Source organism: Euprymna scolopes, chromosome 8 (genome assembly GCF_053919585.1).
Source record: "Euprymna scolopes isolate OS-2025 chromosome 8, ASM5391958v1, whole genome shotgun sequence".
Lineage (NCBI taxonomy): Eukaryota > Metazoa > Mollusca > Cephalopoda > Sepiida > Sepiolidae > Euprymna > Euprymna scolopes.
This window is the reverse complement of record NC_136489.1, coordinates 116,658,888-116,686,690: the sequence shown is the minus strand read 5'-3', so window position 1 is coordinate 116,686,690 and position 27,803 is coordinate 116,658,888. Positions and strand designations below refer to the sequence as shown.

The following is a 27,803-nucleotide window of genomic DNA, read 5'->3' as shown; positions in this document are numbered from 1 at the left end:
ACGTTAATGAAAAACTTAAAGGCAATTATTTTTGTTTGTGGATGGCTATCAATATTTACTATTTATTTGCTATTGATTTTTTTATTATAATTCTTTTGAGATTAGTTGAAATAAATTTTAAAATGTACGTGTGTGCATAAGTGTGTGTGTGATTGAGAGAGGGAGAGAGAGAGGGAGAGAAAAAGAGGAAGAGAGAAGGGGAGCGAAAGAAGATATAAAATATATGCTGTAGGTTGTGTCTTTAATCGTAAACACCTTTCATCAAATGTCTAGTGGTTGACATCGAATATGTACAATTAAGTTGGTCGGATTTTTCAAGTAGCAACGCATTCATGGACCAATATTTGATTCTACTTAGCCAATTAGCAACGCATTCACGAACCGATATTTGATTCTGCTTAGCCAATTTTTATATATTATTGTTGCACCATGTTCTTTGCAATAAAAGACATACTTTACCCCAGTGTTTTTTTTTTTAATATTATACTGGTCCAAAAAATTAGTAAAATTGAGACTTTTAATTATCATCTAAAAAATAAGTCATCTACAGTCATTGAGAAAAAAATAATTGTTTCTCTATCTATTTTAGTTTTTAGATAAACAATGACATTTTTCACTGAATTATGTTTATTTCTTACAATTATTTGACTAATATAAACAGCACTAATAAATTTGTTTTAAGAAAACTACTTAAACTGTTATGATGCCAGCAACAGATACGTCATTCGTAAATAGTCTCTATTTCTAAGCATAACTCAAATAATGTAAGAATGTAACATGAAAGGGGACATATCTCAGTAATTAAAGTTGATAATGGTATTTGTTAAAAGGAAAAGGTTAGAATCGAACTGAGTATTCAAAAGTTAAAAGTGAATATACATTGTTATTTAGATACGATTTTAGGAATTGTCTCTTGTGTTTAGGAATAATGATAAACCAGAGGTCAGAGTTAGAACAATGGAAAATAAAAACCGTTTAGGAGTTTTCTTTGTGTAGCCAAAGGCGTGTTAAATACATATGGATATGTAAAATCCATGTGAGAATATTCACGTGGCTGGAGCACGTTTTGACGACACAAAGAAAGAAGTTTCTAATATATTTAGAGAGTTACTTTTAGTAAGGGTAGAAAGTTGAGGAGAGTTCGGAGTTAGGAAGCTGAAACCCTGTTGGAAACGACCGGGGGGGGGGATAAAAGACAATATAGAATTTGAAAGGCATTGAATCCCTGATCATATCATCCGGATGGAATAAAAGGTCAAACTTTTCTTTTTTTGTAAACCTTTGTCTTTGTCGGTTTTGAAAAATGAAAGGTAATGTACATTTCAGCTATTTATACATCACGCCGTCTATCATCTCCATGACAATCTCACAGTTTATCTTAACATGGAAGGGGACAGATCCCAGTAATTGAAGGAACAACGTAGATAAGTTAAAATAATATTTGTTAAAAAGGAAAAGACTAGAATCGAACCGAGTATTCAAAATTTAAAAGTGACTATATATTGCTATTTAGATACGATTTTAGGAATTTAAGAATTGTTTATTGTGTTTAGAAATAATGATACAATTAGTTAGGTCAGATATCGGACAGTGTAAGTTAAGGAATGCCTTTGTTTTGCCGGGTTGGATGCATGCGATATGTAAAATCCACGTGAGAAAACATTCACATGACTGGAGCACGTCTCTGACGTCACAAAGAAAGGATATTTCCAATATATTCAGTGAGTCAGAGTAGAGTTCGGGCAGAGTCGTTCAGAGTCAGAGAGGAAAGCTGAGTTCGTGGAAGCCCTTTTTGAAGCGACCAGAAAGGGAAACAAGAAAATGTAGAAATCTAAAGGCAGTTGAATTCCTGATCATCAATTTAACCAGCTGGGAGAATAAACATCATCATGTATTTGTAAACCTTAGTCTTCGTCGTTATTTCATACTCTGAAAGGTAATGTGCTTTTTGTGATAATTTTTGAAAACGGACCTTGTATGAAACACCCTATCCTCCTCCAAAATGTAACTGAATCCCCCTCTGCAAAAGTGTTATATGAATCCTCTTTTTCAATAATGAATTCGTATCTCCTATATGTTATAAACATGAACTGTGTGTAATCTATTATAATTGTCCCATCGTCGTCCCCGTTGTATGAATGTCTTGTCCCTGCTACACAACAAGAAAAATAACTCTTATCTAACTTGAAAGTTAAACTAGGAATTATCTCCCTTATATGAATGGTTGGTTTGTTGTTTTTATTTTACGGCATATCAACCTTTTCAGATTATTTAATGCCGAATCCAGTTATTTTGAAGAAAAATCTTTTAATAGAATATATATTTTTTTTTCAAGTCGGTTTCTATTCAACCCATAGCTGGGACCTTAACAGGTAATACCACTCCGAGTCAGAGTGGACCTGAGAGCAATGGCAATTAAAGGGTGGCTCCACTCCCATGAAGCCCGCAAGCTGGAGCCTCACCATCGGATATAGTTTAAGGTCATATCCAGGACCTCCCTTATATGAGCGTTTATTTTTTCTATCTCAATAGTAATAACGTCATACATGATCTACACCTTATTATTAAAAATGAAAATGACATTACTGAATCCCGAATAACGCCGGGTAGGCACATCTAGTTAAAAGTAAAGGAAGAAAATAATAATAAAAAAAGAAACGCTTTCTTCTAAAAATGCAGGAATAATTGGGTTCTGCTTATATGGAAAGATTCAAAGCTTTCAGAAAATTAAATTTCTTTTTATGTAGGTTTTTATTTTTCTTCCATTTTTTTTCTTCTATTTTTTTTTTTTTTGTAAGATATTAAATCCTTTGCAAGTGATAATAGAACCAGAGTTTTACACTTTTGAAATAACACCATTTTTAATGTTTTTCTCGTTCGGCTGCTTCGGTATATTTTTCCCCTGCATATCAAGTTTATTATCAACCCTTTTTCTAGATTATTAAAAGTCAATGATTTTAATCCAAATATATGAACAATTCTTATATGTAAGAAAGGAGAAAAGGTTTCCCGAAAATTATCACTCCTTCACAGGGAAGAAATAGAATAAAAATAATATTCTAATACGTGCTTCTAAATTTCCGACCAAATCCTGAACAATGAATTAAAATTTATTGGTTTTGTTTAAATTTTTTTGCAGGCCGATTTTACAGACATTTTCTGAAAGTGATACATGCGTGGATATTTTACTAATATATATATATATATATATATATATATATATATATATATATATATATATATATATATATATATATATATACTAGCAAGGGTACCCGGCGTTGCCCGAGTTTTTGTTTCCGGGACGGGGGGGGGGAGTTTTTAAAAATGTTATGGTAGGTAAGTAGGAAGGATCAAACCCGGAGTCATGAGTAAAAGTAGGAAAATAAAGTGTGAAAAAAAAAAAAAAAAAAAAAAAACAAACATCTGCAACGTTAACAGTTCGGCCACCAAGAAAAGTCCATTCCAGTTGTTTAGGAAAAAAAAACAAAAACAAAAAAAACGACTACGGTAGGTCGGCGCGAACGTGAAAATATAATGTGAATTGTCCAGCACGCTAACCACTACGCCACAGAGCACTGCAGCTTAGTTTAGTGATTTTAAATAACTTCACATGAAAGAACTACGAAGTCAAACCGGTGTTCTCTTCTCAACTGTTCCTTGTGAACGATCCCCAAACGGTGTTAAGTGGTGGCAGGGGGAGGAGGAATTTATGTCAGAGAAAATATTTTATCACTTCCATTGATCTTAACCGATTTTGGCCGTGACTTCTCAGCAGAAAAAGTATAGAAATCTAAGATTATCGAGGAATTTGAGAAATAATAAGCCTATAACACACCTCAGATATTGTTCTGCCGTTTGTGCATATTATATTTGCATGAAATATCTTGATTTTTAATCCTATTAATGTCAAAATCAGATGTGAAAAAATGAGTTCATTTTATTTATATAGAGATAGAGATATATATATATACATACACTAGCAGGCCACCCGATGTTGCCCGGTCGTAAGATACGCTTAAATGATATTTTAATTCATGCAGATAAAGGATTTATTATTATAGAGACAATTTTCTATTGATTATTATATTGTACCCAATATATAGTAGTTAGATCAAAACTAAAAAAAATATATATGTATATGACTTGGGTGGCATCAGCTACAACCCTCCATCCTCATTCCTTAGTTTCTGAGCCACGCTCAAAAGCATATATATATATATATATATATATATATAAAATAAATTCACCTCTCATCCATTTTTAAAAGTTGGAGCGACCCGATCCTTGGAGACAAGCAAACAAGCCTGGACGGGCCATAGAGTTTTAATTATTAATATATATTTATAATTAAATAATTATTCATTTATACCTACAGACATTAGTGTTTCATGCTTATGCAATAATCAATGTAGGGTAACAATCCCTGCCGGTTATGAGATTCGAAACCAGTCACAAAGCCACCTTTTTACTCCATTTGCTGAGCCTCTATCTCAGGGCCACCAAACAATTGTTACTGGAATTAATTAAGAACTATTAAACGAACACAATGACAATCTAGAGTGTTTGCATGAGTGAAAGTCGTGAACAGTGCATTGCTAGTTGATTGCCTTAGTTATAATTCTGCCAATAGTGCCCATCCTTAAATATGAGTATTCTTATATGTGTGTGGGGGGGGATGTGTGTGTGTGTGACCATGTCTGTCTGTTTGTTTATCTGTCTGGGGAACGGTCTCTACCAAACTCCTCTGCCAATTTTTTATCTACAGACTTGAAACTTGATATATAGGGGATTTAGACCCGTGAAACAAATTCGATTTGATCTTTAGCAGGTAGAAATAGGTACTAAGGGGTCGAAATTGAAAAAGAAATTGGAACTTAGCAGGTGTAAGTACACTTAACATGCTTTGGTACGCATGCGCAAATATACATTTATATGTTAAAGTTTGTTCATTTTAAAGTATTTCTTATCCATCTGATAATAGCTGAAACAGTTATGACTAAAACTGGAACAATAAATGTTTTGGTTTCGATTCTAGCTGAGGGCATCCAATCCATATATTTTTTATTTTTGAAATCACTATTATATATTGGGTACAATATAATAATCAATGGAGTATTGGTTCTACAATAATAAATATGAAATCTGCATCAATTAAAATATATTTTACGACTGGGCAAAGCCGGGCAGACTACTAGTTGCATATATATGAAACCGAGGGTATGACATTGTTTTGTATGTAAGAAAAAATAAATATATAGTTAGTGGCCAGTTTTTTAGTGCGATGGATAAGGTGCTTGGTTGCTGATCATATTTAGATGTGACCAGCAATTCAGATTTAGAATCTCAACATAGATACACTTGTTAAGTCTAGCTATACTGATCAGTTGTTGTAGCTGATAAACTAGCTCTTGTAGATGATCACACACACACACACACACACACACACACAATTTATATATGAATATATATGTTGGATGGATTTCAAAAGGTCAAAAGAATCTTAATTATAATTTTAAAAGTGATAATCTATCTGTGGAAATCGATATTCAACAACATAGGTACGCATGTTTCTGAAAAAACTCTTTTACTAGTAAAATTACATTTAAGTAAAGTTTCAAAATGAGTAGGATTTTCTTCCTCGGCATATTCATTTGGGAGCCATGATTTAATATACTGTTTTGTTTTTAAATCCCAGAAATTGTTTTTCATGGTAAACAACTAGTAGGTATGATTAGTGTGAATTATTCCAAGGGGTGAACTGACTTACAAGCGAAGGGCTTAGGATTAAAAAAAATTTTAATATAGTTTTTCCAAGAAAAAGAAAAACTTTATATATATATATATATATATATATATATATATATATATATATATATATATATATATATATATATATATAGAGAGAGAGAGAGAGAGAGAGGAAATTAGACCTGGAGTCTAAAAGAGCAAAGTTTATTTTAATGTATTAATACTTCAAAAGAACAGTGCTCATAGTACTGTAGATATATAATAAGCTCAATAGGTATATTTATCCTAGAGCTATATTAATATTGAGTATAAAGATTAATATTTTTTTCGTGCTGATGAGGAGACTATATTCAAAAAAACATTCTTTGTCAATATTAATAAAATGAATATTGTTTCCGAAACAATCGTACACTCAATTTGATTTTGTTTATTTCTCCTTTTGAAACTGATTCCTAATTTACAATTATTAATCTTTATACTAATATATATATATATATATATATATATATATATATATATATATATATATATATGATGATGATGATTTCAACATCTTGTCAGACAAGTGCCACTCCCTCAGACACTTAAAGTCCATGAGCCCCAAAATGACTTCCATCGCCACAGGACCATTTTAATAGACAAATGCCTGAGGGAGTATCTATGCACAGATGATGCTACAGAGTCTTAGCTTTGTACGACAGCTGAGTCTATCTCTCGGTTCAAAATGTTGAGATCCAGCCAAAAGAAAGAGCAAGATAGCCAGCAACAAGTTAAACCGCAGACCAGCTTAATGCAGGTACTGGTTTCCCGCTTTATTGTTTTTAAATCAGAGATTTGCTTCTCCTAGAAAGGTTGCCTTCACCACGGCTTACGGGAGCCCTCTCCATCCCAACACACACATACATACACACTAACACACGCGGTGCTAGTTGGCCGTTGACCCCGAAAAAGGGTGTGTGTATATATATATATATATATATATATATATACACACACACGTTCTAATAATAAATCTTAATAAAGTATTAATGGTATAAAAAATTTTCGTCTTAATATGTATATATATATTGTGAACTTTAAATACGTGAATTTCCAAGGTAAAAGAAATCACTATTTAATAGTATATATTATAATAATTTATTATGCTTTAATTCTAATTGAAAAATCATCTAATTCAGCTATAAATATTTTTTCAGCCATTTTTAACGGTTTCTATGTTCATGTGTTTTGTACAGCAAATACAATATGTCAACCATAAACAACATGCAATCATTACTGTCCATTCATTTAATTATTATTCTTATTATTATTTACCCACTAGCGCATCATTTCCGATGATCGCTCACTGGCAGAAACAGATGGTGCTCTCTAGAATCCTAGTGACAACAATTTATTATTACGATAATTATAATTGTTTAATATTATAATTAGTTATGATTTATTACTATGACATATATTAGCATCATTAATATCATTCTTAATTATTTTTTTTAATCATTACTATCTTTATTCATATAATTCATTTAATCTTACTGATATTGTTTCAATGTTATTATTCTTAGTATGATTAATATACTCGTTTTCGAAATTATTTACATTATTATTGCTATCATTATCCTTTATTATCATTATTTTATTATTATTATTATTAATATTATCGTTTTCAAAATATTTGTATTATTTTCATTATTAGTAGTACGATAATTCATTCATAATTATCATTTTCGAAATAAAATTTTATTCTTTTCAAAGTTATTACTAATGTAATTCTCTGAATTACTATTATAACCATAATCATTATTATCATTATCATTTTAAAAATTATTCCTTTTTTGATATGATTATTTTCATTATTGTTACTATAATGCATTATTTGAAAAATAGTTATATTATTTAAAAAATTATTATTATTATTATTATTATTATTATTATTATCAAATTTCTGAATTTTTTTAGATAAGGGCTGATTATTTGTATTACTTGTATTGATCGGACTATTGTTTTCATCTTGAGCGTTGTTTGTGCAACATTTCGGTTGGATTGTCCTTCGACTATCCTCAGACATGTTGGTTGTTGTTTGAAAAAGAAAAGAGAAAAGTTACTGGCTCCATAGGTATTTTCGTATTCTGTGAGTTAGTCTCTATTTTATGCTTATAGTTTTGAATTTGTGTAAAAATTGGTTGACAAAGAAGAGGAAACTCTAATAAAGATCGTTAGGGGATTATATCCCTTTCATTGCCAAAATTTTAAGGGTGTACAATGTTTGTTTTTTCTACAATTAGGAACTCCTAAATGCTATTAAAATCTTGGTCTGCTTAGTACTTTTTTCTTTTTTTAGCATATGTGCTGCCTCCTTGAGTCACCTGTCTCTCCACCAAGCATTTCCGTCAATTATTTTGACCTCTGTTGCAATATTTTGGACCTATTAATGGGGTATGATCCCACACAGTCGGACGATTCTATTTATAAACGATGCTGCTAAGAACTGACGAATCAAATTAGTTCACGTTCTGCTACCAACCAATCAGAAACCAGAGTTGCTTCATAAATATTAAACCTTTTCTGGAGCAATTTCACATGTTCTTTTCCCGGGTTTCGACATGGTAAGAATATTTTGTTCTGTGGAACTGTCTACTACAAACAAGTCACCTCCCAGGACTTGTGTGTAACAGCGAACCATCTGAAACTGTTCTGAAACTCAAAATGGCTTACACTTCTAGAACCTCGTTCCACAAAGGGAAGTGTGTTCCTTTTTCTTTCCAAATGTGATCAACTAGTCCCGACTTTTCGACCTCTCCTCGTGTCACAGCTTTATGGTGTTCTTCTAGCCTTACCTTTAGAGGGTAACCGGTCTTACCTTTGTATAGTTTTCCACAGTTGCATGAAATCTCATATACACAGTTTTTGTCAGGAGACTTTTAGTCCGGGGTTTGACTCGTACTAGGTGATTTTTGAACGTCGAATCACTCTTTAATATTGTTCTGCTGTCATATGGACTGCATATTTTTTTAATGTTTTCGGACAGGCTCTTTATGTATGGTATGTACAATGTGGCACGTTTTCAGGTATTATCCTTTGGTGTAACCAACATGCCTGAAGACGGTCGAAAAACAATCAGACCAACACGTTGCACAAATAACACTGAAGATGGGAACAATAGTCCGATCAATACAAGTAATATGCTATTATTGTTATTTACGACCTTCATCGTTATTATCGTTTTATTCAAAATAATTATTTATTAATATTTTTATTATTAATCATTATTATTTATTCATAATAATATATATTACTATGTTTGAGTTTTAAATGTAAAAGATATTGTTTGAATTCAATTAAGCTAACTTACTGCCTTTGAAATAAAGTGTTTAATATCTTACTTTGATAACCACAAAAAAGAAATGAAAACAAATGATTGACAATGTAGAATATATTTTGAATGATTTCTTTCGTTTTATTTTTTATTTTTATTTGAAAGATTTCTGCGTAGTAGGCATGGAAATTTTGGGTTATGGAAAAAAATGTTTTTTTTTTTTCTCCATTTTTTTTTTCATTTGATTTTTGCTTCTTTTGAAACGAAACAAGGAAATGGAAAAAAAAAACAAAAAATTAAAAAAAAAATTAATGGCCGATAAAAAGGATGAAGGCATATCTGAATAGAGAAGGTGTGAGGAAAAATGAAATGAGGGTCGAAGAAAGAGGTATAGTAGGATGAGAATGATGCATAATAGGAGGAAGAAGGAAGAGAAGTTTAACATTAGAGAGGAAAAGAGAGAGAAACGTAACATTAAAGGGGAGGAAGAAAGCAAGCATCACATTAGGGTTTAAGAGACAGAAGAAAAAGAAAAGCGTGACCCCAGGAAGGAGGAGGAAAAGCAGCATAACATTAGGGAGGAGGGGAAAGAGACATAATATTAAGGGAGAAGAAAACGGTGAGAAGAAGCTTAGCATTAGGGAGAAGGAGGAGGAGGAAGAGAAGCATAACACCAGGGAGGAAGAGAAAGCGACGCATAACATTAGGGAGACATAACATTAAGGAGCAGGAGGAAGAAGAGAATGGCAAAAAAAACTTATAGAGAAGGAGGAAGAAGAGAAGCATAACAGTAGAAAAGATGAGAAAATATATAATGCAACGGAGGAGGAGAGTAAAAATGTACTCTGGAAAAGAAGAAGAAGAAGAAGATACAAATGATTAGAAGGAGGGTGAAATGTTAATACACATGAGGAGGTGTGGTAAGAGATAGCATAGTATGAAGAAAGTGAATATGACTAGAAAGTGGAAGGCGGAGGAAATGAAAAGAACGAAGAGAAGAGTGTTTAATACACCCAATAAAAAACAAACATTACATGCATATTTGAGTATTTACAACTGCTTGGCAGTTATGTTACACCTTTTGGTAAACATGGAATCAAAGGTATCACCTAATCCTTCGAAATGTCCGTTTGAATATAAGGTATTGGATTCAACATTTAACCCTTATAAATTAGTATTTGATGGATTACATTTTGAAAAGTAAATCATTTATCTTTAACTGTTTATTGGTTAAATCCAATAGCGTTTCTATGAAGTTACAAATATCCAAGAGACCAAGCGAATCTATTTTGGTAAAAGTTGAATTACTGATGTCAACTAGTTCTCTAGACTCACAGAACACACTCTCCAGTAGAAAGCAATGGCTTAAACAAGGGTAATATTCAGGACTAAAAATGTATTGAATCCAGAAATGGACACTGGATCAAAGAGTCCAATCTCAGAGGAACGCATACCATCTGTAATTCAAAATTACCAGAATAAATATTACCTTTTTGGATTTAAACTTGTTAATGCATTTGGTCAGCAAAATCATTTGAAAATATTAATATTTTAAAGAATATGCAAACTATCTTTGAAGTTTTTTGAAGTTTTCTTTTTAATTTTATTTCGTTGAAACAAAATGCAATACAGTCAAATAAGAATTTAGTTGAATTGCTATGAGATCATCCAAAAAGAAAAATGGCTGCCAATCAAATCGAAAATTTTAAACTGAGATCTTTTAATTAATTTCACAGGTTTTGGTGAATAAAAAATAAGGAAAATAATTTGAGCTTGAAAGGGAAATATTTTAGAAATGAATTGAGAATAAAGATGATTCTTAAAAATGAAAAAAAATATCTTGGCTCAAGTTTGATGTAAGCTGTTAATTCATCAAAAGAAAAAAAGAAAAAAAAAGAAAGAAAATGCACCAATCAGGTAAGGATTTGACCTTGATGCAAAGACTCAAATATGATAAAATGGTAAGTCATATGCTACAGGATTTCCATCATACAATGTGGTGTTATTATTCCTGGCAATGGGAATTAAATAAAATTATTAAATCATTGAAAATAAAAAAATTAAAGTATTTTAAAAAGATGCAAAAGTAAAATAATTTAAAAAAAAACAACTTAAGTAGGAAATTATTGGAAATATTTTTTTTTAAAAATTCAGCAAGAGGAAATTTTCAGATATGTAAAGGGATTTTTGTAAATAATTTTGACGGAAATGTAAAAAAAATTAATCAGCAGTTTTTACAAGATAAAAGGGATATATATATATATCAACAATGTGTTTATATATTTATAAATAGACACGTTTTAAAATTTTATAAACATTTAAAGCCAAAATGAAGTATTTTTGGCTTTTAGTAAATTCATAGTAAAAAAAAATGATAAAAAAATGATAAAAAAATGAAAATAATCAAGAAAAAGGCTGGAAATTTTACATCAGGTAGTAGTATTAGTTGTACTAACAATAATCGGTAGTTACTCAAATTGGCACTTATGGTGGCAATTAAAAGTAAAGAAAATATAGAAAAGTCTGTATGATGTGTATACCATTCATGGAACGAAGATGAAATATTCAAAAAATCACATGATTTGATCAAATATTTTCTTTTTATTCAAGAAAATCAAATTTTACTCCGAGTCGATGAGAGGTAAAAAAGTAGCGGTCTTAGTAGAATCAAGGACAGACAACCGACTTTCATTAAAATTTTTTTTTTTAATAATGTCAGAAAAACAATTGAAATGTAAGATTTAAAACTAAACGATAATTTATGAGCAAAACGTGTACTTATTTTTCAGAAAATAAAATGTTTAAATTAAAAAAGCATTATTTTAGAAGGGCCATTTTACATAAATTAAAAACAAAATTTGAAGAATATTAAATTCGAATATAAATATAAAATATAAAATGATTTCAGCTTTCACTTACCAGTAAAAAACATCGAATTTGTTTTTTTAAAAAAACAAACAAAAAAAAAAACAAAAAACAAAACAAAAACTATTTGATCAATTTTTGTGATATTTTGGAGTATACCATCTTCATTTTGCGACAAGTTAAAAGCTTTTCTTCATTTTTTTTTATCGCCATAAGTGCCAATCTAAATAAGCACCCAATGATTTCTATAATACGTTGTATTATCATTTGTAAGTACATTATCAGCTTCCCCACCCGTTTAAAAATAAATTATCTAATTGCGAAAAGTAACTGATGCTTATTTGGTGTCACTGTTGCCAACAAAATTTAGATCTTCACCTATCTAAAAATGAATTGTTCCAAAATCGATTAAGATGTTATAAAGCGAATTCTGTTGTTGTTGTTGTTACCGACTTAAAATTATATTCGTTTTAACACTTGTTGTTACGATAAGAAAGATATTCTTAAAAGTAATAAATGAATTAGGAAATGTATTTTGTTTTATATATTTGGAAACAAAAATTTAACTCACAAATAATTTTTTAAAATAATAAGAAACATATTCCACAAGATCCTTCTCGTAATTAATAATATTGTTAATAATTATAATATAAATATTCTTAGTTATTTATGAAAAATAACTAATTCATTCCCTCCATTCATTAAAAAATTTTTTTTTGCAAAAATAAAAATTGGCGTGGAAGGGATCAAATTATCGTGGCAGAACAATGTTGAAAATTAAAAATCAAGTTGAAAGAATTTTAATGCAGTAAAAGATCATTCTTTAGATTAATTAACAAATAAAATTATTAAAAACAAAACAGGGGGGGTTTCTTCAACAATTTGCAACGTTTGAAATCAGCAGAAATAATTGTATCAAGATGAGAATTTTTTTTTTCATTAAAATATATTTTTTCTCTTTGGCATATTAAGACATATTTGAATATATTTAGGAATCCGAGATATTTGTTTTGCTTAATATACATACATATACATATATATGGTAAAAGTACAGAATAGTTAACACTTGCGAATTAGTAAAGCCAGAAGATAACAATACATAATTTATATAAAATGCATTAGAAAAAAATTCTCTATGAACTTGCATAGTTTTAACGTGTGGAAATGATTTGCAGGATTTTTTTAAACGTTAAAAGTGCAAAATAGTTAACATTTGAGAACTTGTAAACCAAATATAAAAATGTGGACCCTGCATAGTTTAAACATATGTAAATGATTTATAAGAATTTTTTGAACGATATAAAATTTTTACAAACCTTTATATATATACATAATTAATTTTAATCTTTATTGTGTCCATTTTTAAAGGTGGAATATGGCGCTTACCAAATCATCATTATAATCTAAAAAAATTAGATCCCTAGATTTTTTATCATTATAATCATAAAAAAATTAGATCCCAAAATTATTTCATTATGATAATAAAAAATAGAGTCAAGATTTATGATAATAAAAAATAGAGTCAAGATTTTTTTTATCATTATGATCATAAAATGTTAGACCCAGGCTTTCATTATTATCATTAAAATCCTAAAACTTATATCCTGGAAATGTTTACAATAATATATTTTTAATAAAAAAAAAATGTTGCTTTTTTTTTATAGAAAATTCCTTAAAAAAAATGGCCAAACATAAACTCAAATAATATTTTTTTTAATTAACTACACTCTTTTCTGTATTGTTATTATTATTATTCTTTTTGGCAATTAATAATGTGTTAGTATTTTTACTAAACATAAAGTATTAATAATAATTCATTCATTTGTATGCCTTGTGGATTTCCTTTTTGCTCCAGAACAAATTTTCTTTAATTGAAAGAAGCAAAAAATAATATTTTAAAAATCATATTGGACAGATAATCGCACACTTTTACTGAATTCTTTGCGAATTGTTTCCTTCTTTTTTTTTTTTTTTTTTTAATTTCTTTATTATTTTCTGACCGAAAGGACCAGAACAAAATAAGTGATGATTGTTGCAATTAGAGCCACAACTAAAATATTTAAATGAAATTATAATTTTATCTTATGCAGGAATGCTGTCTTGATAATTATTATTTCAAGTTTGACTGAAAACAAGCAAGTAGATTTCATTTAAAATGTCTGTCAATTTTGAAAATAAACGAGTTTCTAAAAAGTAGCCATTTTGACGATTATTTGACAAGATGAGATAACTCGTGATATAACTAAACAGGATTGACGATGATGATGGTGAAAATATGTCATTTATTAACATTAATATTAGTCTGGGATAGCAGTCAAGAATGCTGGATTTAGGGTGGAAATATTAAATTCGACTTTGAAAGGTTGTGACTGAGACACTAAATTCGACTGCCTTATAATTAAGAGACGGAGGTCGAGACCCTAAATTTGACTTTGCCTCATTAAAACGTGAAGGGCGGAGCCCTGAAATCAACATTGTCTCATAGTTAAAAGGTGGAGGTTGAGACCCTAAATTCGAGATTGTCTCATAATTAAGAAGATGAGGTTGAGATCCTAAATACGACTTAGATACGTCAGTCTATAGTCTGAATCTACCTTAATCTCATGATTAAATATGCAGCTGGCAGCCTGAATCCGACTTTTTCTAATAATTAAGAGATTGAAGTTGCAGACCAAAGTTCAATTTCGCCTCATAATTAAAAGAAGGCAATCTATACTCTGAATTCGACAGTTTAAAATTAAAAATTGGAGTTTCATACGATTGACTTAAATTTGATTCATAATTAAGAGATGGTGCTCAAGAGCTAAAATTTGACTTCACCTCATGAATAAAAAGTAATAGTCTATATCCTGGATAAGTCATAATTAAAAGATGAAGATCAAGACTGTAAATTTGACTTCTGTTCATAATTAACAGGTGGAGGTCAATAGTCTAAATTTGGCATTATTTCATAATTAACAAGTGGATGTCAATAGTCTAAATTTGGCATTATTTCATAATTAACAGGTGGATATCAATCGTCTAAATTTGGCATTATCTCATAATAAACATGTGGAGGTCAATAGTCTAAATTCAGCATTATCTCATAATTAACAGGTGGATGTCAATAGTCTAAATTTGGCATTATCTCATAATTAACAGGTGGATATCAATAGTCTAAATTTGGCATTATCTCATAATAAACATGTGGAGGTCAATAGTCTAAATTCAGCATTATCTCATAATTAACAGATAAAGGTCAATAGTCTAAATTCGGCATTATCTTATAATTAACAGATGGAGGTCAATAGTCTAAATTCGGCATTATCTCATAATTGACAGGTGGAGGTCAATAGTATAAATTCGGCATTATGTCATAATTAACAGGTCAATACGCTAAATAAGGAATTATATCATATTTTACAGGTGGGAGGTCAATAGTCTAAATTCGGTATTATGTCATAATTAACAGGTGGAGGTCAATAGTCTAAATTCGGCATTATCTCATAATTAACAGGTGGATGTCAATAGTCTAAATTCAGCATTATCTCATAATTAACAGGTGGATGTCAATAGTCTAAATTCGGCATTATATCATAATTAACAGGTCAATAGGCTAAATAAGGAATTATATCATATTTTACAGGTGGGAGGTCAATAGTCTAAATTCGGCATTATCTCATAATTAACAGATAAAGGTCAATAGTCTAAATTCGGCATTATCTTATAATTAACAGGTGGATATCAATAGTCTAAATTCGGCATTATCTCATAATTAACAGGTGGAGGTCAATAGTCTAAATTCAGCATTATCTCATAATAAACAGGTGGAGGTCAATAGTCTAAATTCGGCATTATCTTATAATTAACAGGTCAATAGGCTAAATAAGGAATTATATCATATTTTACAGGTGGGAGGTCAATAGTCTAAATTCGGTATTATCTCATAATTAACAGGTGGAGGTCAATAGTCTAAATTCGGCATTATCTCATAATTAACAGGTGGATGTCAATAGTCTAAATTCGGCATTACCTCATAATTAACAAGTGGAGGTCAATAGTCTAAATTCGGTATTATGTCGTAATTAACACGTGGAGGTCAATAGTCTAAATTCGGCATTATCTCATAATTAACAGGTGGATGTCAATAGTCTTAATTCGGTATTACCTGATAATTAACATGTGGAGGTCAATAGTATAAATTCGGTATTACCTGATACTTAACAGGTGGAAGTCAATAGTCTTAATTCGGCATTACCTCATAATTAACAGGTGGAGGTCAATAGTCTAAATTCAGCATTACCTGATAATTAAGTTGGAAGTCAATAGTCTAAATTCAGCATCACCTCATAATTAACAGTTGGCGGTCAATAGTCTAAATTCAGCATTACCTCATAATTAACAGGTGGAGGTCAATAGTCTAAATTCAGCATTACCTGATAATGAACAGTTGGAAGTCAATAGTCTAAATTCAGCATCACCTCATAATAAAACAAGCGGCTGTTCCAACCCTAAATTCAGCTTCACCTCAGAATTAAACAGGTGGGTGTTTAAACCCTACAGTCGGCTTCACCTCACAATTAAACAGATGGGTGTTCAAACCCTAAATTTTGTTTCATCTCATGCAGAGATAATAATGCATTCAGAATTACTACCTTTTACAAACACTTGTCCGAAATGAAAAAAAAAAAAAAAAATTAACTACTTGCTTGTTTTTAAACTTTGAATAATTATTTTCAACACAACAAAATAATATTTAGAATCGTATTTGTTTTAGCACTGATTGGAATTTCCAGAAGCATCGAATAGTATTATAGCAATAAGAATAATATTCAAAGCCACGTGTACAAGACATGCATGTTCACAGTCACACAGACAGACATACAGATCATAAACTTGTTTTGGAAAAGCAGATATGCAGGAGTAGAGAAAAAAAAATCCACCATTAAAACATGTCTTGTTAAAAAACTATTTTTTCTTCTTGCTAATCTTTTTTTATGGATCTGGGAACGTGGGAAAATACAAAGAACTGTCTAAAGTTCATAATTAGTTGAAATATTCGAGTATAGTTTCAGATTTTTAAGGATTTTTTAGCCATTTTTTTAACAATAATAAACAAAACAAAACAAAAAGAGATGAAAAAGTAAATATACAACACAATACTGGCACAAATACATTAAAAAAAAATGTCACCAAAATCGTGTGAAAATGTAATATTCTACCAGTATTCTGTTTAATTTTCGATTTTTGAGCAATTATCGAGGATCCAAATGGTTTTCACTAGAATTTCTTTCGTTTTAACTCGATAGAGTTGATGCTACTATTTTTCAAAGTAAATAAACGCTTTCAAATAAGTTAAAACACATACACACAAACACATAAAAAACTTACCCAGGTAGGTAGAAAAGTTATCTTGCCTTTGGTAAGATTTATTTGTATATTTACTTTTTCTGCCACAGTTTTATTTTGTGGTCTATAATATGAAAATGATAATTTTTCTCATTTGTTATCAGATGTAATGTTTCGGTCAAATTTGTCTCTTTGTTTATTTATCTACATCGCTTGACCAAGTGTTACCAAATTTGGTCACATATCATGGTCTAATTTTGAACTGATTTAATTTTGGGATGTGTGGACCAAAGGACAAAGTCAAAGAAAACGTAAAAGTTTTTAATGCAAGAATATCCAGCTCTCCCAATAGTACCTATTTACTATGCCTCCCCACGGGGCAGAGTTAGACACCAGGGTCGTTTTTTAACGTGGAGAAAAGGTACAAAAATAAAAATTGTCTCAATCGTGAAGGATTTCTCCTCCACCGAAAGAGAACAAGAAATAGAAGTGCAGCATCTGAAGAACAGATACTACACTTTGATCTTGACCAAAAGGCCACAAAAAAAAAAAAAAAAAGTAGCAGTCTTGATTTGAACAAAAAAAAAAAAAAAAAAAAAAAAGAGAGAGAGAGAAAAAAAAAATGTACTCAAAGAACCCTTCCACGTCGCCCACACGAAAAATAAAAAAACAGTAGTCTGGTCAGCTGGATGACGTCACAGGTGTTTGATAGCCATTTGGCATATAATAGCAAACACATCTATATTTTTAATATATATATATATATATATATATATATATATATATATATACTTATACTGATATACGTATACTTATTTCAGGAATAATGGACTTGTCAAGAGACTATACAATTACATGTAACACATTATTGGGGAGCGATTTGTGGCAGTTATAGTCCGAGAATCATGACGTGTACTTCTTTTTGTTAACTATATCACTACATTGTCTTGATCTTTACCGGCCTAGACGGCTGCAACAATACTGATGTAAATATCTTCTTTAAGAGAGGCAACGTTAATTTCTTGAAAATAATTTGAGTAGACTTAAGATAGGTGTTAATATTTCAGCTGATTACGAACATTGGACAGTTCCTGCATAATTTATTGACATCTTATAAGAAGAACCCTAAGAAAATATAAGCGTTTAAATGAATGAAAAAATAATTAGAAGAAAATGGTAGATAATCTGACAGTATATTTAACTAGGAAAAAAAAAATATATATACATACAATTTCCCACATACATTAAAATTTAATTTTCTACCGACCTGTATACTTTTAACGTCCTGAAACTGTTTTCAGTATTTTTAATTTCAAAGGGCTTCTTTTTTTTTTGACACAAGACAAACAAACTTTTTGTTTGTCCCGCTATTTTAGTTAATCGACGCCATTTTTTTTAAATTTACATTTTTGTGCTTCAATAACCCAACTTAAATGCTTACAAATTTGGAGACAATAAATCTTAAAAATCAGTTTCCACATCTTAAAATTATGTTGGTCGTTAAGAAAATTAAATTATAACATAATTGGCGAAAGTAAGTTGTAATATTTTTTTTTTTTTTAAATTTCACCGCTGTTAACTATACGGAATAATTGAATCTTAAAATAAGTCGGCGATTGTATCCGTTTTAACAGCCAAGATATTAAAGATGACTTCACTGACAATATATATATACATACATACAAGCACACATTTAGAAATTCTACACGTAATATTTTTTTAGAGTAAACTTTGATTGTATGAGTTTGCTAGAGTCGTGTGTATTTTCTTTGTAGTAAGGAGAGGAAAATCAAATACAAAAAAGGAAACTCTTTTTTTTCAATGTTTTTTCTTTTTCTTTTTTTTTTTTTTCAATTCTCAAATTCTTTTAAACGACCGATGAACTCAACCGCAATGAGCACGAAAATGAAAAAAAAAAAAAAATCAGGATTGAGAATTGATCCGAGTACAAAAACATCATCCCTCCTGTCATTCATGGGGCAAACACTGGGGAGGGTGTAAGGAGGTTCCCTTCTACCTGAACCGGGTGAGGCCAAGCAACCCCGGGGTTTGAAAACGTGAGGGGCCAGCCATAACAGAAGGAGGAAACAGAAGGCCGGATGTCCTAAGTAACAGAAAAAAAAAGAGCATGAAATCACACAAAGTTCATGCAGCAACACAAGGAAGAGAATTTACTTGCAAACTCATCATCATCTTCCTCTTCGTTGGCCTCAGCTGCCAGCTCCTCTTTAGTCTTCTTCTTTCGACCAACTCGTCCTTCATCTAAATCGGCTTCAGCTTCAGGCTCTTCTTTTACTTTTTTTTTTAGACCATACTGAAAAAAAAAAAATTGAAACGATTAATATTAAAAGAAATTACAAAAAAAAAAAAAAATGGACTAAAAATTTGTTCTCTTTTTTGAGAAGGAGGGTGTTTCTTTCGAAATATCAAACAATGTTCCACCATTCCGAATTTTATTAATATATTTAAAAAAAAAAAAAATTAAAAAGATTAATATTAAAAGAAATTACAAAAAAAATGGACTAAAAATTTGTTCTCTTTTTTGAGAAGGAGAGTGTTTCTTTCGAAATATCAAACAATGTTCCACCATTCCGGATTTTATTAATATATTAAAAAAAAAAAAAAAAATCAAAAAGATTAATATTAAAAGAAATTACAAAAAAAAAATGGACTAAAAATTTGTTCTCTTTTTTGAGAAGGAGAGTGTTTCTTTCGAAATATCAAACAATGTTCCACCATTCCAGATTTTATTAATATATTTAAAAAAAAAAAAAAAAAAAAAAAATTAAAAAGATTAATATTAAAAGAAATTACAAAAAAAAAATGGCCTAAAAATTTGTCCTCTTTTTTGAGAAGGAGGGTGTTTCTTTCGAAATATCAAACAATGTTCCACCATTCCGGATTTTATTAATATATTCAAAAAAAATAAATAAAAAAAAATTAAAAAGATTAATATTAAAAGAAATTACAAAAAAAATGGACTAAAAATTTGTTCTCTTTTTTGAGAAGGAGGGTGTTTCTTTCGAAATATCAAACAATGTTCCACCATTCCGAATTTTATTAATATATTCAAAAAAAAAAAATAAAAAAAAAATTAAAAAGATTAATATTAAAAGAAATTACAAAAAAAATGGACTAAAAATTTGTTCTCTTTTTTGAGAAGGAGAGTGTTTCTTTCGAAATATCAAACAATGTTCCACCATTCCGGATTTTATTAATATTAACAGCGAGTCTTATATTTACAGACGTTGTATATAAAAAAATCCAATGAAAAATAAATCGATAATTATAAAAATTAATACCTCGTGTATTGTCTTCTATTCTTTGTTTTTGTTCATTTATTTAACCATTTCAGTTTTCTGCATTGTTACCAACTATCATAAATGCCCATATACTTATTTACCAGCAATGCTTCAACTAACAACCATTCCCATATATATGTGTGTGTGTGTGTGTATATATATATATATATATATATATATATATATATATATATATATATATATAAAATGTACCATACTTTTGGGTAATTGCGCCAACTAGCTAAAAGTGCTCTTTTGGCAACCACGCATATAAAGAGCACTTTTTTTTAGTTGGCGCAATTACTCCAAAGAACGGTATATATATATGTATATATATAAAAGTGAAAGTATCTGTGTGTGTGTGTGTGTGTGTGTGTGTCTGTGTACATTTCCTTACGCAATAACTCTGTTAATTTTTAGTCTACAAACTCGAAATTTGATATACAGGGTACTGAGATTGGGGAAAAATCGACGTGATCGGTTTTTGGCCAGAAATTTGGCGATTAAGGGGTCAAAGTTCAACGATTTGACCTTTGAGAACTCTACCAAACTCCAACAATTTTGGGTCTACACACTTGAAATTTTAGATATAGGTTCGTTGGAAATGGATCTAACTTAATAACTTAATTTGAGCCCAAAACAATAAATTTTAAGGGGTCATAATAGGGGTCAAAGTTTTAAAAAATTGACCGCTTTTTTTTGCTCAACATACACCTCCAAATACCCGGGCAACGCTGGGCACACATGCTAGTGTGTGTATATATATATATATATATATATATATATATCTCCATATATAAATTCAAATTTTTTTTTCAAGTTTACAAATTGAATATGGTAGCACATCTAAGGCAGTAAACGACCAAGTTCTCTCTGATTCTCTCTCATCTGATCTTGATCACGCGGTATAATGGGGAAAGGAGTAGCTGGTTACTTTTAATGCATCTAAAACCAAGCTTTTATCTTTACATCATCGACGCTCTGATCCCCATCTGGCATCAATTGAAATGTTTGCTCTCGTCTTGGGGAGACCTCATGCTTTGACAAGCTTCTGGGCTTGACCTTTACTCCTGATCTGAAATGGAACATGTACATCAAATTTGTTGCCAAGGTCGCTGGAAAAATGGTGGGATCCTTCTATCGATCCAGTAGATATCTCACTGCTGATACATTTCTCTATCTATATAAGAGCCAGGTACGTCCAAGGATGGAGTACTGTTGCCACATCTGGGCAAGAGCTACTAGAAAGGACTTGTCCTGCCTTGATAGAGTTCAAAATAGACTTTGTAGCCTCGTAGGAGATGTCCTTTTTTCTTTCCTGCAACCTCTATCTCACAGAAGAGATGTTGTGAGTTCGTCTCTACTTTATCGTTATTTTCATGGCAAGTGCTCGACTGAGCTTCACTCTATGCCCCCCCCTCGCCAAACTTTCACAATAAACACTCGTCTAGCTGAAAACACTATCAATAATCCCCCCACTCTTTATCTGTGCCTAAACTTAAACGTAGATTCTATGAGCAAAGTTTCTTTCTTAGAAGTTCACACCTGTGGAACTGTCTTCTGTTTTCCTGCTTTTCAGCTGACTACAATCTGATTGTCTTCAAGTCCAACATAAACAAGTTCTTGATAAGCCGTTCCACTTAAGTTAACAAATTTACCGAATTTCCATTACTAACGATTACTATATTGTCCAATTGACTACTGTACACGCTTAACCCTTATCCTCGAGTGGTCTCTGGGCCTTGATAAGTGGTGATGCCTATGTCAAAAAAAAAAAAAGAGTACAAATATTGATATTAATAGGATTTATAGGACAATCCTGACCAGATGAAAAACCTCAATATTTGAGATAGACAATTGATATAAGAAATTCACTTTAAACTCTGCAAATTAGAATTTACAACAATTTATTATTCAATGAGGAATACAAGTTGGAATCTTAAAATTTTCCTTATTCCAGGGAGTTTCAAAGAATGGCTTTTATCCTCCGAGGAAAGTAGTTAGCAAAATAATATTTAAAAGCAAGCTATAAATTTTGCTGGTTAGCACATAAATTGAAAACTACAAATTATGAGAAAAGTCCTATTTGTATAAAAAGTTAAGAAATATATAGGTTAAAAGAATATTTCAAATGAAGTCTAGAATCGATGAAGAGAAAGTTAAAAAAAAAAAAAATATGATACAATCCAAAGAAAGATTCTCCGGCAAGGGCGCCTCAGGCGATTAGCAATAAACTCTCTTTCTCAAAGAGAGAGGGAAAATCCTGGGAGGGTGGAACTCCTGAGATCGTATGAACAAAGCTTCTTTCTTAGAACTGCACGCCTGTGGAACTCTCTTCCGATTGCCTGCTTTCCAGCTGACTACAATCTGATCGTCTTCAAGTCCAACGTAAACAAATTCTTGATGAACCGTCCCCCTAAGTAATCCAATTTACAAAACTCCCACTTACTACGCTATAATCACATTGACTAATGTATACCCATTAACCCTTATCCTCGAGTGACCTCCAGGCCTTGATAAGTGGTCTCGTCTAGCTACAACCATTGTAAATAATTCATCTTTCTTCCTTTGTGTACCTAAAACTAAATGAAATTTCTATGAGCAAAGTTTCTTTCCAAAACCTACCCGTCTCTAGAAACAAGTAAGATTTTAATATTTTTTTTTTCTTTAGATACCGGAATCGGATGACGATCAAGATATAGAACACTTATTATTTTACAATCTAGATTTACATACGTGTTCATAGTATGTATAGACATACGTATGTAAATTAGATGTCAATGCTGAAAAAAAAAAAAAAAAGACTCACTCTTTCTCTAAATAAGGAAAGTGGATAACGGGCCTTGGCTTTACTTTTGTCAGCATCATAACGTTCGCTCCCTTTATTTTGTCCTTTAGTCCTCACATTCCATGAGTAATGGTTCGGTGGGAGGAATTTCAGTTTCCCAACTGATTACAATATTGTCGTTTCCAAGATGGATGACAACAAATGCTACGAGGTGTTGAGAGAGCCATGATGGTCTGCTAGAATAACATATAAGAAACACCTAAAAATAGCAAAGGTGATTAGAGAGAAATAACTGGAGATCTGCTGTTAACTAAGTTAATGAACATATAGTGATGATGATGATCATCATCATCATCAGCATCATCATCGTGAGACAAGCAAAAGGCTACTCCCCCCACCAAGGGGAAGAAACTCCGTCGATTTTCCACTAAATGTTAGGTTGACGGTACTGATATTTTAATTTACCATAGGATTAAACTATTTATGTACTTATTAACACGCAATACCATGAACAAGAAACTGAAACGTAAGAGTAATCACCATCATCACCCCAGTTATAATCTATCCACTTCAACTATTATATAAAAGGAACTTGTGTGTATCTATGTGTGAGTTCATTCCCTACAGACTCGGAAACGGCTGGGCCGATCTTTATGGAATTTCACATGAAGATACTTCATATGCCTGTGAGTGTTTGTAGATAAGTTTTGTATCGGAATGTCTTCAATAAGTATCGATAATCGAAATAATCGGATGAAAGGAGGAACAGGCGATTTTCAAAGTTAACACCTTACACAGCCTAACATTAAAAGTGCGTCTGAGAAATTTTATAATCACACAAGCTGAAAGGCTCGACATATAAAATCAACTGTAGGTTCTTTGATATGACAGGACGAATGTTCCTACTTAAAGCACAATTGCACCATGGTACTTGACTTTTTCATTTGAAACTTAAATTCAAGCCATTATCACCGCACAAGCAGTAAGGCCAGACATATAAAAATCAACAGCAGGTTCTTTGATATGACAAGGGCGCGTTCGAAATGAATGTTTTTGTTTAAAGCCCAATTGAAGCATGACACTTGACTTTTGCGTTTTAAACTTTATTTCAAGCCATTATATATAAAAAAATAATTTTATAAAATCAACAGTAGGTTCTCTACAGTGCAATGTAAACTACAATGTATTGTGATCGAAGTCACTGCTAGAGGCATGTGAAACTTCATCCCAGTGCACCGCAATGGGTCCCCAACTAAAGCCGGCAATCAATCGATTTGATTGAAAAATAGGCGATTTCATGATTTCAATGACAATAAAAATATGGGAGTGTAAAACATTCGTTTATTCTCATTCAATCCTGGGCAACGTCGGGTTACCCTGCTAACAGAAGCCAAAGGTCTCATGAAGAATAAAAAAAAATCGATCTGAAAAGTATTCCAAGAAAATCAAGTGTGAAAGAAATTCAAATAATTGCATAATTTAAGGAAAGGCCAAAATCTTTAAAAGAGCATTCGGTTTTAACCTCTAAATAGCAGGCGATTGCTTGGCCTTTAGAAAAATGTTGCATCCTCATGCCAAGTAAATGATAAAATAAAGCGAGTCTCAAGACAAAGACGAACATATACGCACTTCTTTTTATGTTGACTAAGTTCTTATTCCTCATTCTACAGAAAAAAGAAAAGCAATTGAACTGTTGAACGTTACTCTGCCGACCATAGAATTTTCTTTTTGATTAAATTGTTTTTTTTTTTTTTTTTTTTTTTTAAATATAAGTTTATATATAGCTAAATAATCTTTTTCAGTTCATGTTCTTCTTTTCCTGTAACACTATATCAGGTTTAATAGCTCCGTATTCTCTCTCTCTCTCTCTCTCTCTCTCTCTCTATATATATATATATATATATATATATATATATATATATATATATATATATATATATATATATATATATATATATATGAACTGCATAGTCATAGTGGATGGTGTATGACTTATTTTCCACTGTTATTTCTGGTATACGTTCCCAGGGCGGCTTGCTGCTGCATTGGATATTTAACTTTCTACAGATAGTCCAGTGGAGATATTTACATACGACGTTGTGTCGCATTGTATAACAGCCGTCCCCCAATAAAAGCTATATAACTCTGAAAAGAAATCCAGTTAGTTTAGTGCAAATATGTGATTGGAATCGAATTTGGAATGAAATCATGACTTTGACACTACCTCAAAATTATGTTCCATTTAAGGAACATTGGTAGCAAAATGTTAAGCACGATTGTTTACACCTCTCTTGCACATGGTTCACCGGGTACATATAAATAACTAGCCTGAGTACCCGGCGTTGCCCGGGTGTTTGGAAATGTATGTTGAGGAAAGAAAAGTGGTAGTAGGCAGGCAGGCAGGCAGGCTCAAACCCGTTATGCAAAGGAGGAAAAAAACGTAAACAAAAAAAAACGTTATGTCTTTACCGTTGTGTTCATTGCCAAACCGGAAGTGGCTAATGTTTAAATTAAGGCTAGTCAATCGAAAAGAGAGGATGACTTTCGAAAATATCAGCGAAAAAAGCGACCCCTCCTTGTAGAAAACTGCCCAGTTGAGGATGAAAGAATTAATGTTTTTAGCCATTTTTTTTATATTTGTCGTCTGAAGAGTCGAGCTTCAAAACGATACTGATCTCGTGAAAATCTGTCGCCTCTGTCGAAAGTTTTAGGCAGACATACAAAAATATATACATACATACATACAGACATACATACATACAGACATTTAAATAGAAATGTAAGATTTATATTATAGATGCCTGCAAAATTAATCATTCAATCATACAAACAATATTCATACCTTGTAACAGTCTATATTATAGTTCTCTTAGTCTGTCTGTCTATCCATTTCACTTTTTCTCAAATATTACTTGGCTCATCTGTCTGTAAATTTGTTAAGATATTTGTTACGATAAAGTACAGCGAACCAAGAATTATGGTATCTGTCTGATGCGCAATTAGAGTTTAATAAGAATTAATATGTTGTGTTTCATTATTCCCGTTTTTACCTTCTTCCTCTTTATTATTACATGTTGGCAGGAATACACAAAGACAAAAAAAAAAAAAACTAGTGTCTAACATATATCAGGCCTCACACTAAAATGCTTTCTTTTAAGGTTTTACGTTTCCTTTACATTTTAAACAAAAATAAAATCAATTTTTTACTTTTATTTTTTCTCCTTAAAAAAATAATGATTACTATCTATGCCTTAATTTTTCCAAGTTTATGGTAACTGCTTTTAAAAACTTCCAAAAAACATTATTAAAGTTAATCATTTAACTGGGATACGAATGGAAGTAGATGATCATTTTACAATGAATTTATATAATAAAGTAATACTCCACGCCGTGTTTCCTTTTTTTTTTTTTTTTTTTTTACAAAGGAGTCATCACTTATCAAGGCCAGAGGCCACTCGAGGATAAGGGTTAATAAGTGTACAGTGGTCAAAGGGACAATGTCGTAGTAATTGTTAGTGGAAATTTGGTAAATTGGATTACTTAAGGGGAACGGCTCATCGAGAACTTGTTTACATTGGACTTGTAGACGACAATATTATAGTCAGCCAGAAAGCAGGCAAATGGAAGAGAGTTCCATAGGCATGCAGTTCTAAGAAACAAACTTTGTTCATGGAATCTACGTTTAGGTTTAGGCACAGATACAGAGTTGGGGAAATTATTGATAGTATTCTCAAAAGGGACGTTGCGAGCCTGTCTCTTTATTGTAATTTTCATGGCAAGTGCTCTTCTGAGCTCCAATCTATGGTCCCCCCTTGCCAAACTTACACGAGAAACACTCATCTAAATTTGGCGAGGGGGGACCATAGATTGGAGCTCAGAAGAGCACTTACCATGAAAATAACGATAAATCAGAGACAGGCTCGCAACGTCTCTTCTGTGAGAAAGAGGTTGCAGGAAAGAGAAAAGGGCATCCCCTACTGGGTTACGAAGTCTATTTTGAATTCTCTCAAGGCAAGATAAGGTCTTTCTAGCAGCTCCTACATAGATATGGCAACAGTACTCCATCCTTGGACGTACCTAGCTCTTATATAGGTAACAAATTGCATCAGCAGTGAGATATCTACTGGATCGATAGAAGGATCCCACCATTTTCTCAGCGACCTTGGCAACAGATTTAATGTATGTGTTCCATTTCAGATCAGGAGTAATGGTCAAGCCCAGGAGGTTGTCAAAGCATGAGGCCTCCCCAAGATAAGAGCCATTCATTTCAATTGATGCTAGATGGGGATCAGAGCATTGATGATGTAAAGACAGAAGCTTGGTTTTAGATGCATTAAAAGTAACCAGTCACCTCTTTCCTGATTGCTTTCCAATGAGTGAAAATTTTTATACTCTATTCCATATTTTGTTCAAAGTAGCAACAGTGATCTATATGATTATTAAGTATCAACTTTCC

The 27,803-nt window shown here is 31.4% G+C and overlaps 1 protein-coding gene and 1 long non-coding RNA gene across 21 annotated transcripts in view; one reads left to right on the top strand and one right to left on the bottom strand.

The window, feature by feature from the left end:
* The window catches only part of LOC145283718 (complexin), a 665,844-nt gene that overhangs the window by 164,512 nt on the left and 473,529 nt on the right, over positions 1–27,803 (bottom strand). For all 20 annotated transcript variants that reach the window (XR_013868720.1, XR_013868719.1, XR_013868718.1 and 17 more), the window contains one exon: positions 19,433–19,571. Coding sequence is in view for 15 of the 20 variants with exons in the window: in XM_080132765.1 (XP_079988891.1) it covers positions 19,433–19,571 (139 nt within the window). In the remaining 5 variants the exon portion in view is untranslated. The remainder of the gene's footprint in view (positions 1–19,432; positions 19,572–27,803) is intronic.
* On the top strand, positions 13,885–17,102 carry LOC145283720 (uncharacterized). The gene is made up of 3 exons (XR_013868723.1): positions 13,885–14,896; positions 14,987–15,470; positions 15,820–17,102. It is a non-coding gene; the product is annotated as an uncharacterized LOC145283720 (long non-coding RNA).